Source organism: Hevea brasiliensis, chromosome 14 (genome assembly GCF_030052815.1).
Source record: "Hevea brasiliensis isolate MT/VB/25A 57/8 chromosome 14, ASM3005281v1, whole genome shotgun sequence".
Taxonomy (NCBI): Eukaryota; Viridiplantae; Streptophyta; class Magnoliopsida; order Malpighiales; family Euphorbiaceae; genus Hevea; species Hevea brasiliensis.
Genome location: NC_079506.1, coordinates 85,023,064 through 85,036,810, shown reverse-complemented (window position 1 = coordinate 85,036,810; position 13,747 = coordinate 85,023,064). Strand labels below are relative to the sequence as shown.

At 34.1% G+C, this 13,747-nt stretch overlaps 1 protein-coding gene across 1 annotated transcript; it reads left to right on the top strand.

Moving 5' to 3' along the window:
* Positions 1–1,184: 1,184 nt before the first annotated feature.
* On the top strand, positions 1,185–5,709 carry LOC110645225 (receptor-like protein 9DC3). The gene is made up of 3 exons (XM_058134686.1): positions 1,185–2,937; positions 2,993–4,444; positions 5,432–5,709. The coding sequence occupies exons 1-3, from the start codon at positions 1,185–1,187 to the stop codon at positions 5,707–5,709; spliced, it is 3,483 nt and encodes a 1,160-aa protein (XP_057990669.1).
* The last annotated feature ends 8,038 nt before the right edge of the window (positions 5,710–13,747 follow it).

Here is a 13,747-nt window from a genome sequence, read left to right as displayed (position 1 = left end):
TCGGAAAATTTAATTTAATGTGTTAATAATTTTCTCAACATTGATAAAGATTTCATGATAAAGATGTGTATAGCATGTGCAGACATACGAGTAAAAACAACAAAATAATTTTAATGATATAATCTCATATTTACTAACTCTTAAAACAGAAAATTAAATTGCAAGTTCTCTATAAATAATAAATGATAGTATGTTATAAATAACAAAACTAAAACTAAACTTTAATTTCGGAAAATATAACATTTTAATAAATAGAATTGGCATTCTGTATCATCAAGTTCCTCATTCGGTTCCTTTACAGTGTAGAGAACATGGCCATTTTACTCTTCGTATGGTGCCATTTAATAATGCTAATGCTATCCTAATTTTTTTTTATACGTAATTTTTTTTAAAAAAATGGCCAAAAATTAAAATCAATGTTGCCTTCTATCTTTGCAAAATGGACAAGGGAAAATAGAATAGTGTTGAAGCCATTAAAATCCATGCCTTGGTCTTCACGGCCACAGTTTTCTCGATAGAAGCAAGTATTATAATGTATTTGTATATATATATATATATATATTTTTTTAATCCTTTTGGTAAGTGATGCTTCAAAAAATTTATACCATCTCTATTTATTTTTATTTGTTGCATTAATTTTTTTTAAAATTATATATATATATATATATATATATATATATATATATATATTAACCACATGCGCAATGCAAATTCAGTTTCTTAATTTTTTAAAAAATTAATATATAAAAAAATAGCTAATAATAATAAATATGGGAAACTGTGATGTAGAGCAACTGATATTTAATTAAGATCAAACAAAAAATGTTGTAATTTGAAGTATTCTTGTTGTTTAAATTAAAGTTCCATTAAAAAAAGTTCCATTAAAAAAAATGGTGAAAGAAGAGTGTTTGTTTGCTTCTTTGGTCTTCGGTCTTCATGTCCTACAGACATTACAAACAAATAACTCATAATATACAAATTATTTTTCCTCTCTCCATTCGGATTATAAATACCAACTGGTTACTCTGATTTTTTAATAACTCAACTTTTCAACTTTAGCTTTCCACTTAAAGAGAATGGCTAGTCTACTATGGTTAGCTCACTTTCTCTCCTTCCTTTTGTTTCACTTGCGTTTCCAAGCTGGTTCTTCTCTACCTTTTTCTTTCAGTTCCTCGTCTGCAGCCATGCCGTGCCAACATGACCAGAGTCTTGCCTTGCTCCAATTCATGAAAACCTTTTCTATTAGAAGTAATGCCTCTTCCTGGGATTTCCTTTACCCCAAGCCTTATCCCAAGACAGAGTCTTGGAAAGAGGGCACAGATTGCTGCTTGTGGGATGGGGTCACTTGCGAAATAGAAACAGGTAATGTAATTGGCCTTAACCTTTCTTCTAGCTTGCTCTATGGTACCATCCATTCTAATAATTCTCTTTTCCTCCTTCCTCATCTCGAAAAGCTTGACCTCTCCAACAATGACTTCAACCAATCTCAAATTGTGCCTCAATTTGGCCAGTTTTTGAATTTAAGGTATCTTAACCTAAATCACTCTGTTTTTGAGGGCCAAATTCCACTAGAAATTTCTTATCTGCCTGCTTTGGTTTCGCTTGATCTTTCTAAGAACCCTTATTTGATACTTGAAACCTTTATTTTTAACGAGCTTGTTCAAAACCTGACCCAGTTACAGCAATTGGACTTGAGTGAAATAAACATGCCGTTGGTCGGGTCTAGTTCCTTGATGAATTTGTCTTCTTCTTTGACATCTCTCAAACTCAGCGAATGCCAATTGCAAGGGAAATTCCCAGATATCAGTCATCTATCCAAGTTGGTTTTATTGGACCTCTCCTATAACAATTTTAGTGGTGAGATTCCATCCTCATTGGAAAATTTTAAACAGCTTGATACTTTATACCTTGACAACAACAATCTCAATGGTCAAATTCCATCTTTACTCGGAAGCCTTAAGGAACTCTCCTCATTGGACCTCTCCTATAACAATTTTAATGGTGAGATTCCCTCCTCATTTGAAAACCTTAAACAGCTTGACAGTTTGTACCTCTGTAAAAACAATCTCAGTGGTCAAATTCCATCCTTACTTGGAAGCCTTAAGGAACTCTCCTCATTGGACCTCTCCTATAACAATTTTAATGGTGAGATTCCCTCCTCATTTGAAAACCTTAAACAGCTTTATTATTTGGACCTCTCCTGTAACAATTTTAATGGTGAGATTCCCTCCTCATTTGAAAACCTTAAACAGCTTTATTATTTGGACCTCGAAGACAACAATCTCAATGGTCAAATTCCATCCTCACTTGGAAGACTTAAGAAACTCTCCTCATTGTACCTCTCCTATAACAATTTTAATGGTGAGATTCCCTCCTCATTTGAAAACCTTAAACAGCTTCACAGTTTGTACCTCTGTAAAAACAATCTCAGTGGTCAAATTCCATCCTTACTTGGAAGCCTTAAAAAACTCTCCTCATTGGACCTCTCCTCTAACAATTTTAATGGTGAGATTCCCTCCTCATTTGAAAACCTTAAACAGCTTTACATTTTGTACCTCCACAAAAACAATCTCAGTGGTCAAATTCCATCCTCACTTGGAAGACTTAAGAAACTCTCCTCATTGTACCTCTCCTATAACAATTTTAATGGTGAGATTCCCTCCTCATTTGAAAACCTTAAACAGCTTCAAAATTTGTACCTCTATAAAAACAATCTCAGTGGTCAAATTCCATCCTTACTTGGAAGCCTTAAGAAACTCTCCATATTGGACCTCTCCTATAACAATTTTAATGGTGAGATTCCCTCCTCATTTGAAAACCTTAAACAGCTTGACAGTTTGTACCTCCACAAAAACAATCTCAGTGGTCAAATTCCATCCTTACTTGGAAGCCTTAAGAAACTCTCCTCATTGGACCTCTCCTATAACAATTTTAATGGTGAGATTCCCTCCTCATTTGAAAACCTTAAACATCTTGTAATTTTGGACCTCAGCAACAACAATCTCAGTGGTCAAATTTCATCCTCACTTGCGAGGCTTAAAGACGTCTCTTATAACGAGTCTAAAGGTGAGATTCCTTCCTCATTTGAAAACCTTAAACAGTTTCAAATTTTGGAACTCCAAAACAACAATCTTAGTGGTCAAATTCCTTATTATTTTACAAACTTTAAACAATTTTACAGGTCCCATCCATTTCCAGGGAAGCAAGCTTTCAAGTCTGGTATACCTCGATTTATCCAATAACTTGTTACATGGCCCAATTCCAAGTTCAATTTTCGAACTTATGGACTTGAGAGTTCTCATTCTTTCATCCAACAAATTGATAGGAGAAGTCTCATCTGTAGTTTGCAATCTAAATTCTCTTGAAATTCTTGACTTGTCGAACAATAGTTTGAATAGCTTCATACCACAATGTTTGGGAAATTTCAGCAATAATCTTTCAGTATTGCACTTGGGCATGAACAAATTCCAAGGAACCATCCTTGAAACGTTTTCAATAGGCAGCAACTTGAGATATTTGAACTTCAATGGTAACCAATTGCAAGGGAGAATCCTACCTTCCATCTGCAATTGTATAAATTTGGAAATTTTAGATCTTGGAAACAATAATCTAGATGACACATTCCCCCATTTTCTGGGAACACTTTCGAAGCTACAAATTCTAATTCTAAAATCCAATAAATTTCATGGTTTGGTGAAAGGGACTTCTGCCAATTATTCATTCTCAAAGCTGCGAATTTTTGACCTCTCCAACAACATGTTTAGCGGACCTCTACCTGCGGAGTATTTCAACAATTTCAAGGCAATGATGATCTTTGATTTGAATATGAAATACATGGGGGCGCCAAATGCTTCTTATGATTATTCTGTGAGTCTAACACTCAAAGGCTTAGAGATTGAGTTGGTGAAAATCCAAACGCTTCTTACATCCATTGATTTGTCGGGCAATAAATTCACAGGGGATATCCCACAGTCAATTGGAAAACTTAAATCACTTAAGTTGCTCAACTTGTCTCACAATCAACTCACAGGCAATATTCAACCATCATTGGGGAATTTGAGCAATTTGGAATCTTTAGACCTCTCTTCAAATCTTCTTGTTGGAAGGATTCCAATGCAGTTGACATATTTGACATTTTTGGAAGTGTTTCGGGTTTCACATAATCAACTTGAAGGACCTATTCCGGAAGGAAAGCAGTTCAACACATTCGATAGCACTTCATATGAAGGAAATTTGGGATTGTGTGGATTTCCGCTAGAAAAATGTGACAGTGGGGAGAGGCAACAACCAACAGCATCAAAAGAAATTGATTCCAAGCCTAAAATTGGATTTGGATGGAAAGCTATATCGGCGGGGTATGGATGTGGAGTAATATTTGGTATTGCAATGGGATATGTTGTGTTTAAAACAAGAAAACCTGCATGTTTTGTGAGGATGGTTGAAGGTGAAAGGCATCGAAAGCTAAAAAGATTTAGCAATTAATGTTCAAAGAGAAACTTTTCAATCTGACTGGTGTTTACAGGTATTATTTCGTGATATCTCTTGCTTTGCATATAATCTTAGGTTAATTAGCTTTCTTTTTTTTTTTTTTTTTTCTCTTTTTATATAAATATACTTAAATTGTTTTTTTAGGAAATAAATTATTCTTATTGTTAATTAGCACAATATTTGATCTTATTGTTATAAGATTTTATCCATTTACTATGAATTTCTTACAATTCTTTTTTTTTTCTTTATGAATTTTCTACCTTCTTAGGCAGATGAAGAATAAGAAGATGCGGCCAAATGAAGATACGGTCTTGGATGCATAGCACATGTGAATGTGGGGGCAAATCTAGCACAATTGTTCTATTATGTATAAATTTATCTTGTTATGCTTCTCTCTGTCTTTGTTTTCTACATATATAAGTTTTCTTCGATAAAGAAAGTTTTTGTATATCTAAAATTGGGAGTTGGTGTGACAATTCATTTTAATTTAGCTATCGTGTTTGGGCTGAGTTCCATTTCCGATTGGCCTTAATTATATGTTGATTGGTTATTTTTATTATTATTTTTTAATAATCTCCAAACACATTGATTTATTTAAAAATCTTTTTTTATATTTATATATGGTACATTGGAAAGTGTTTATTGGCAATGATTTAAGCTCATACATATATATATAGCTTTGATGAATGGGTCTTTTCCTTCAATGAGGTTGGCTGGGTTCCTCTTCCCGTAGGATGGGCGAAGGTAAATACTGGCGATAGTGTTGTTCCAAGAGTGTCTAAAGCTATCTCAATGGGCCTTGTGCGCCAATAGAGGGGACTATGGCTAGGCTGATTTGCTTGTAATTTGGCAGCTTGCGATGTGTACGGGTTGAGCTTTGGAGGTTGCTACGTGGTTTGGATCTTGTGTTAGATTTTAATTTCGATTTTGTTATTGTAATTAGGCCAGATCAAGAGCTTCAGTTTGCCAATGAAGTTCGGAAACCACAGAGGCTTTGTACTTGTGGAGTATGTTACAAAGCAGGAGGCACATAATGCAGCTCAAGCACTTTCAAGCAACCATCAGTATGGTCGACATTGGGCTCTGAAGAAGGTAAAGGAGGGCCCGAAACAGCTGCTCAATTTATTGAAGAGCAAAATGGTTTGCATAATCCAACTAAGTTACCAGAGAAAAGGAAGCACCTGGCTGTCTTTGGATGAAGGAACGATGAAGCACAACTAATTCTATTAATTTGTCTCTAAAACTTTTTCCTCCTTTGAGAGTAATAATTTTATGGAATTTAATATTTAAAATTTATTTTACCGCAAATTATGAAAATAGATTAAATGTTGGAGCCCAAAAAATTTAATTTTTTATGGTATAAAAGTTGTCTCTATTTATTTTATCGATTAAATGGTTAAAAAAAATTTAAACATTTGTAAGTTTTGCAAATTGATTAATTCAATTGTTTTTATTAAATTTATTATTAAAAATTGAAAGTAATATGAAAGGTTTAGAATCAAATTGATAATACTAAGATGTTGGACTAAAGCTGAAAAAACTTAGAAAATTTTAGATTCTTTTATTCATTTAGCCTATTTTATCACTATAAAGTCAAAATTTTGAAGTAATAATTAATATAATAATCATAACTTAAGGTTCTAATGTATTTCCACTTTGGATTAGGCGACAAACTAATTAATAAGACTAATCGTGCCTCAATAAGGACAGCGTTTTAAATATTAGTCCCACATTTTAAAAGAAGAGACCGCTCCTCCACCAGTGACTATAATTTGAAACAGATTAAAAAAAATAATAATAAATTTATCTTTATGAAATAATGGATCTTTATCAGATAATGGGAGTAAAATAATTATTTTAAACATGACGCAAGAGGATGATGTGTGTCGACTAATAGGGCTACTCATGTTTTAATAAGGACAACCTTTTTAAATGTTATTCTCATATTTTTAGATAAGTGTCTACCCCTGAAAGCGAATATAATTTGAGGTAGATGAAAAAAAAAAAAGTGAGATGATGTGTCACTTCTACTATGGCCTGCTCACTTCTTCCATTTGTTTCACTTGCACTTTCAAGCTTCTTCTTAATTTGCCCTTTTTTTCTTTTTTTTTTTTTAATTTTTTTTTATTTTGACTTCCTCCTCCTCTGCAATGCTGTGCCTTCATGATCAGAGCCATGCCTTGCTTTATATGAAGAAAACATTTCCATTAAAATTTGAAAGGGCTACAGGGTTGACACCATAAATTTGGGTTTTGCAATAAAGAGTGAGAAAACTGTTGAGCTTGAGTCCCTTCTATGTGGAGAGCCCATTTTGTTGAAGTCCACAATCATTTTGGCCCACACACACACACACACACATATATATGTTTTCTTTCTGTTACACATTTACAGTAGCCTATTCTCACTTTTGATAGTCCAAAGACATTAGAAGGGTGGAAAAAAACAGAGAAGTACTTTGCATAATTTTCTGCAGAAATTTTCATGGTGAACAACTCACATTTCTGAGATTTCTGAGCTTGTTTACCGTTGGATCAAGCTTAAATTTGGTCTGTAGCATCTTCACCTCTGGTTCTTCACTGTGAACGGTGGATATCTTGTTTGGAGCTCTGTCTACTGCTTTTGGTTGCTTGAACAGTTATTGTTTTTATTGATTCTCAGCACAAACTAGTTTCATCATTTACAACAATCGGAAGGTCATTTGTGGTCCGATTGAGCTGAATTTTAGTGGGCACAGTGGGGACGTATCGTTTTTTGACAATTAGAAGGTGTTCAATTTGGATGGGCAGTAGCTGTGTTTTAGAGAATTCTCTCCAAAACTTTGTTTTCTCTTGTTAATTCATTTGAATTGTCTTGAGATTTTTGGTTGAGAATTGTTTATGGTGTTTGTAATTGTTGTAAAACTTGATTTTGTGATAGTAGAGCTGTTTCAATGGACCAAGAGAGGTCCATGACTTTTATCCTTCACTTTGAATGAGTTTTCCACGCAAAAAATTGCCTTGTTCTTGTGTGATTGATTTGTGCATTTGTTGAGCAGCTTATTATTGTGATTATTTGCTACATATATACTCAATTGTTGTTCTTCATAGGTTCAGACAAGTAGGAAGAGTTTTTTGGTTTAAATTGTTGTCCATTTACTTCCTATCAAACTGGTATCAAAGCTAGGTTCCTTGAGTGATTGCCTTGTGTAAAACAATGGAAGTTAATACAAGTAGAATGATTTGTTTGAATGGCACAAATTATCACTTGTGGAAAAATAAAATGACAAACCTTTTATTTGTGAAGTCACTGCATTTACCTGTATTTGCTAGTCAAAAGCCAAATTCTAAAAGTGATGAAGAATGAGATTTTGAGCATGAGCAAGTATGTGGGTTTATTCAGCAATTTGTTGATGATAATGTTTCTAACCACATTTACAATGAAAAACATGTTAGAACCTTATGGAATAAGCTTGAATCATTGTATGCTTCAAAGAGTGGTAATAACAAATTATTTTTGCTGAACAAAATGAAGCAGTTGAAATTTAAAGAAGGTAGTTCTATAGCTGACTATTTGAATGAGTTCAGGAAAACTGTAGATTAGCTGTCTAGTAGGGGCATAAAATTTGATGATGTGATTCTTGGCCTCTGGCTGCTTAATACTCTACCTAATTCTTGGGAGAACTTTTTAAGTATCACTTACAAATTTAACTCCTAATTGTGTTGTCTCCTTCGAAGCTGCTGAGAAAGGTGTTCTAAATGAAGAAATGAGAAGAAGGTCTCGAGCTTCTTCATCACATACAAGGGTTTTGGTTACTAAAAGCAGAGCGAAAGTAAAAGCAAGAGTCATGATCAGAATAATAGAAGCAGAAGTAGGAGTAAATCAAAGTCAAGGTATAAAACCTTGAATGTCATCACTGTGGTAAAACAGGGCACATCAAGAAAGATTGTTTCAAGTGGAAAAAATAGAATAAAGCTAAAAATGGCAAGCAAGAAAGGAAGGGCAATGATGATACTAATGATCGTCTCAACACTACTACTTTAGATGATTTGGCTGTTGTTTATCATGAAAACATGGTTAATGTTGCCAGCAATGAAGTCAATTGGGTATTTGACAGTGATGCTTCCTTTCATGTTACATCAAGGAAGGAATTCTTTACATCTTATACTCTAGGTGATTTTGGGGTCTTGAAAATGGGTAATGATGGAGTGTCAAAGGTAGTGGGCACTAGAACTGTTTGTTTGGAGATCAACACCGGAACAAATTACTGCTCAAGGATGTCAGACATGCATTAGATGCTCGATTGCATTTGATCTCTGCTAGTAAACTTGATGATAATGCATACTCTGGCATATTCAATGATGGGCAATTGAAACTCACTAAAGGTTCACTAGTTATGGCTAGAGGAAAGAAGTCTTCGGGATTATATTGGTTGCAAGCTTTAATCTCTACCAATCTTGTGAATGCAATTGAGAGTGATAGTTCTTCAGAATTATGGCATAAGAGGTTGAGTCACATTAGTGAAAAAGGGCTTAATTGTCTAGCTAAGTAGAATCTACTTTCAGAATTAAAAGATGAAAAGATAGACAGATGTGATCATTGCTTGATTGGGAAGCAGAGAAGGGTCTCTTTCAAACATCATCCTCCTTTCAAGAAAAAGGATTTGCTTGAGCTGGTACATTCAGATGTTTATGGTCCTTTGAAGGTAAAGTCATTTAGTGGTGCACTTTATTTTGCTACTTTTATTAATGATTGCTCAAGAAAGCTTTGGGTTCATGTCTTGAAGTCGCTTTGATCAAGTGCTTGAAGCATTTAAAGAATTTTAAGCTTCTGTTGAAAGAGAAATAGGAAAGAAGCTAAAATGTATCCAAACTGATAATGGTGGAGAATATTGTGGGCCTTTTGATGTATATTGCACAGAACAATGTATTAGATATCAGAAAACACCTCCTAAGACTGCTCAGTTAAATGGTTTAGTAGAAAGGATGAACAAAACATTAATAGAGAGAGTAAAATGTTTGCTTTTAGATGCAAAATTGCCTAGATCTTTTTGGGGTGAGGCATTGTGCACTATTCCACATTCAATTAATTTAACTCCTACTGTTGCATTGGAGGCTGATGTTCCTGATAGGATGTGGTATGGTAGGGATGTTTCCTATGACCACTGACGTGTTTTTGGTTTCAAATGCTTTGTGCATGCCCTTAAAGATGAGAGATCCAAGTTAGATGCCAAGACAAGGCAATGCATCTTTATTGGCTATGGTCAAGATGAGTTTGGCTACAGGTGTTATGATCCAGTTGAAAAGAAACTTGTTAGAAGCTATGATGTGATCTTTGTAGAGGATTAGACCATTGAAGATATTGACAAGGCAGAGAGGTCAAAGTCTGAAACTAATGGTTTGATTGATTTGGATCCAACTCCTACAATAGATATGCCTAATGAAGTTGAGGTTGATGTGCAAAATGATACTCAGAATAATGAAGCTGAGGGTGAACATGAAGTTAGAGATGAGGTAGATTCTCTTGTACAGGAAGTAAATGATGATTAATAATAGACACATGTTGAGCAACCTGAATGCTACCAAGAAGCTATTGAGAGTGAGCACAAGGTAGAATGGGTTACACCTATGAAGGATGAAATGCAGTCTTTGCTCCATAATCATACTTTTGAACTAGTTAAGCTTCCCAAAGATAGAAAAGCCTTGAAGAAATGGTGGGTCTTTAGGGTGAAGCATGAAAAAAATTCCTCATTTCCACTATATAAAGCTAGATTGGTTGTTAAAGGCTTCAGTCAGAAAAAGGGATTTAATTTTGAGGAGGTCTTATCACCAGTGGTCAAAATGTCATCAATTCGAGTTATTTTGGGTTTAACTGCAAGTCTTAACTTAGAAGTTGAACAGGTGGATGTGAAAATAGCTTTTCTCCATGGTGACCTAGAGGAGGAAATTTACATGGAATAGCCTAAAGGTTTTGTGGTAAAAGGAAAAAAGAATTGTCTGCAAATCGAAGAAGACCTTGTATGGTTTAAAATAAGCGCCTAGGCAGTGGTATAAGAAGTTTAAGTTAGTTATGGTTCAACAAGGCTATAAGAAGACTACTTTTGATCCTTGTGTCTTTGTGCAGAAATTCTCTAATAATGACTTTATCATTTTGCTTGTGACACCCCTTACCCGTCTACAGTGTAGCCGAGTGAGGCATGTCACACCCGGTATCGGAGCGTCTTAACTTATCTCATTTCATTCTTAATTATCACATTCAATTTTATTAAATTTAAGTCTAATTATTTTGACGGAGAAACTGATGGAGTTTTCCCTAATTTATTAATATTATGACGATTTTCCTACCTAATTGAAAAACAAATGTAGTCATATTCTCATTCTCATCATCAATTTATTATCACTCATATAAACACATATGAAATTCCAAATTATTTCCATGCATACACAATTCAAATATGAAATTAAAACTTTATTAACTTACATCATGTGCAAATTTAATATACAAACATATATTTTACAATAATTACATAAGTGTATGATTTACATAACAAAATGAAAATCTAATTTCAAATTATAAAATACATAATTACTAATGAAGCCTAATGGTCCTACCCAAAACATTGCACGGATGAGGGACACTGGACACAATGCAAATCTGGATGCTCACCCAGTCTGAGGTCTGCTGGGCTCTCTATCTGTCTCTCCAGTACCTACGCGTGGCAAAAAGCGACGCTCTAAGCAATATAGCTTAATGGTGCCAATACAAAATAAAAATAAACTAAAACAAATAAATATGCAGAAATTATGTTGTTATTTTATACAGACTGAATTTCTGGTAATTATTCGTAATATTGTTAATTTTAGTACTTTTTATATTCATTATTTGGTTATAAATTATTAAAACTTATTTTGGTTGCCCAAGTAACCTATACCAATTAATTGGATTGGTTAAATGGGTAAACTGGCACTGGGTATCAAGTATCTCTGGCCATCACACCATCGGTCACATAGTGTATACCAGGTGTGCAACAGAATTACTAACAAGCCATAACAAGTATGAGGCACAAGGCCAAGTGTATCAAGCATAGCAAAATGGCCATAAAGCCATAATATCACAAAATGGTACTAAAAGCCATAAATCACGAAATGGCACAAAACCATATGCAGTACTGCTATCGTAACCCTATTGGTATACCAGCCTATCCAAACCACTCATACTAGGGCATATTACAAAGTTAATTGTTTGATTCTTTGCATTTGAGGTTTGGCGGTTACTATTCACCTTACTATTCATGCAAAAATGTTGAATTTTTCATGATTAATAGGTAGGCAAGTTATAATTGCACTAAAATACCACATTTTAGGTTTTACATTTGTTGGCATTAATTGTCAAACTCAATTCAAAGCTCTTTGGAAGGAATTCCAAGAATTCAGATTTCATTGCCTATGTTCACTGTTCTATTGGACCAATCCACAGTAGAAATTTGGCTAAACTTTCTTCATCAAAGTTGTTCCTTTATGTGTCTACTTTCATTCCCTTTTTGAATCACTCCATTTAGGGTTTATAGCTCAAGTTATGGCATTTTTACCATAACTGGCCGGATTGGTCCATTTCCAGATTTTCTGGGCAAAAATTGGTTCTGGCAGTTTTGGTGTCATAAATTAGGCTAGCAATTTGAATTGGTTATGATCAGAATTTGAGTTTCTATTCTTCATAAAAGTTGTTCTATATTGTCTAACCTTTCCATGGGTTTAAAAATCAGGTCATTTGGACCTCTCTACAGAAAGTTATGGCCAATTGAACAAACCCTGTTTATTTTGTTATTTTCCAGGTTCAGAATTTTGGTTACCCTGATTTAGAAAATCTTTAGGTAAAATTAAGTTGGTTTTCTAGGCAGGGTCTCTCTATAAAAAATGTGATATTATGTCCCTAGTTTCGCCTCTAATTGGCCTTACACCAATTGAAGCTACACAAGTCAAGTTAGAGTTGCCCAAATCCACTAGACTCAAAATCCAGAATTTCCAGCAATTGGCCAGCCTCTCTAATTCATTATTCTATGCCACAATTGATCTCAAATTAAGGTCAATTCACCTCAAATGGTCACTAATTGACCATTAGAATACTAATTCACCATCAATTGAGCAAAACCCTAATTTTGCTCAAACCCTAATTCCCAATTTTTCTAATCTTGCACTACACATACAATTTAAGATTCTAATTCACTTACACACATAAAAAGGCATCTCTACATCAATCTAATTCATTTAAAAGTCATCAAATCCTAGCTTGTTCATGGTTGCCAAAATTTTGAGTATACATACATGTGGATTTCATTCCATTTTCTTGCAATTTTCTAACTCAACTAAGTTCCTAAACAAGAAAAAAGAGGGAGAGAAAAAAGAATTGGTACTAACCTTGCTTGAGTCAATTTCTAAGCTTGTTAAACCTCTTTCTTTCCTCTTCTTTTTGCTGTCTCAAGCTTGCTCAAAGTGTAAGGATTAATTTTTATGAAGGAAGCAAGTGGTTTTATGGTGACTAGGGGTAGGATGTGAAGCTTGCTTGAAGGATCAATGGAGGGAGTCTTCAATGGAGTTCGGCCAGCCTTTAGAAGAAAGAAGATGAGTGAATTTTTCATTTGTTTTTATCTCTTTTTTGAGTGCTTATTAAATGGTGATTGGTGGATAAATTTTTAATGACATCATAATGATGTCATAATTACATTTTTATTTCATTTGTTTTCATTTCTTACTCATTTTTAATTAAAATTTTTCATCAATATTTATTCACATTTTATGTCATATACGTCTCTTACTTTAATGGACAAGTTGGTAAAAAATCATTTCTGGAGGTGAAATGACCAAAATGCCCTTCATTGTGCTTAAGGAGCTAAAATTGTCAGTACCGATTTGGAAAATTTTCTTAACATTTTCTTAGCATTCTATTGCTATCTAAGGCTCAATAACTCTTCACTGGAGTCCTAAAAATTATTTCACAGGGTTTTCCATGGGTTTAGGGTTGCTAACTGTCTTTACAGTTGCTTCCTATTAAGTCACCCATCGTTGGAGCACCGACTCATTTAACCTTAGTGCATTTCATTGCTTAAATTTTTTCTTAATTTTTCTTATCATTATTTGAGTTATTTATGACTTCTCACTCTAGTTTAAATATAGTTCCAGACATTCCAGTTGTCCGGACAAACATTGGTCACCCGAATAGTAGAATGTACTGACTATCTAAAGTGAGGGCGTTACATTGCTACTGTATGTTGATGACATGCTCATTA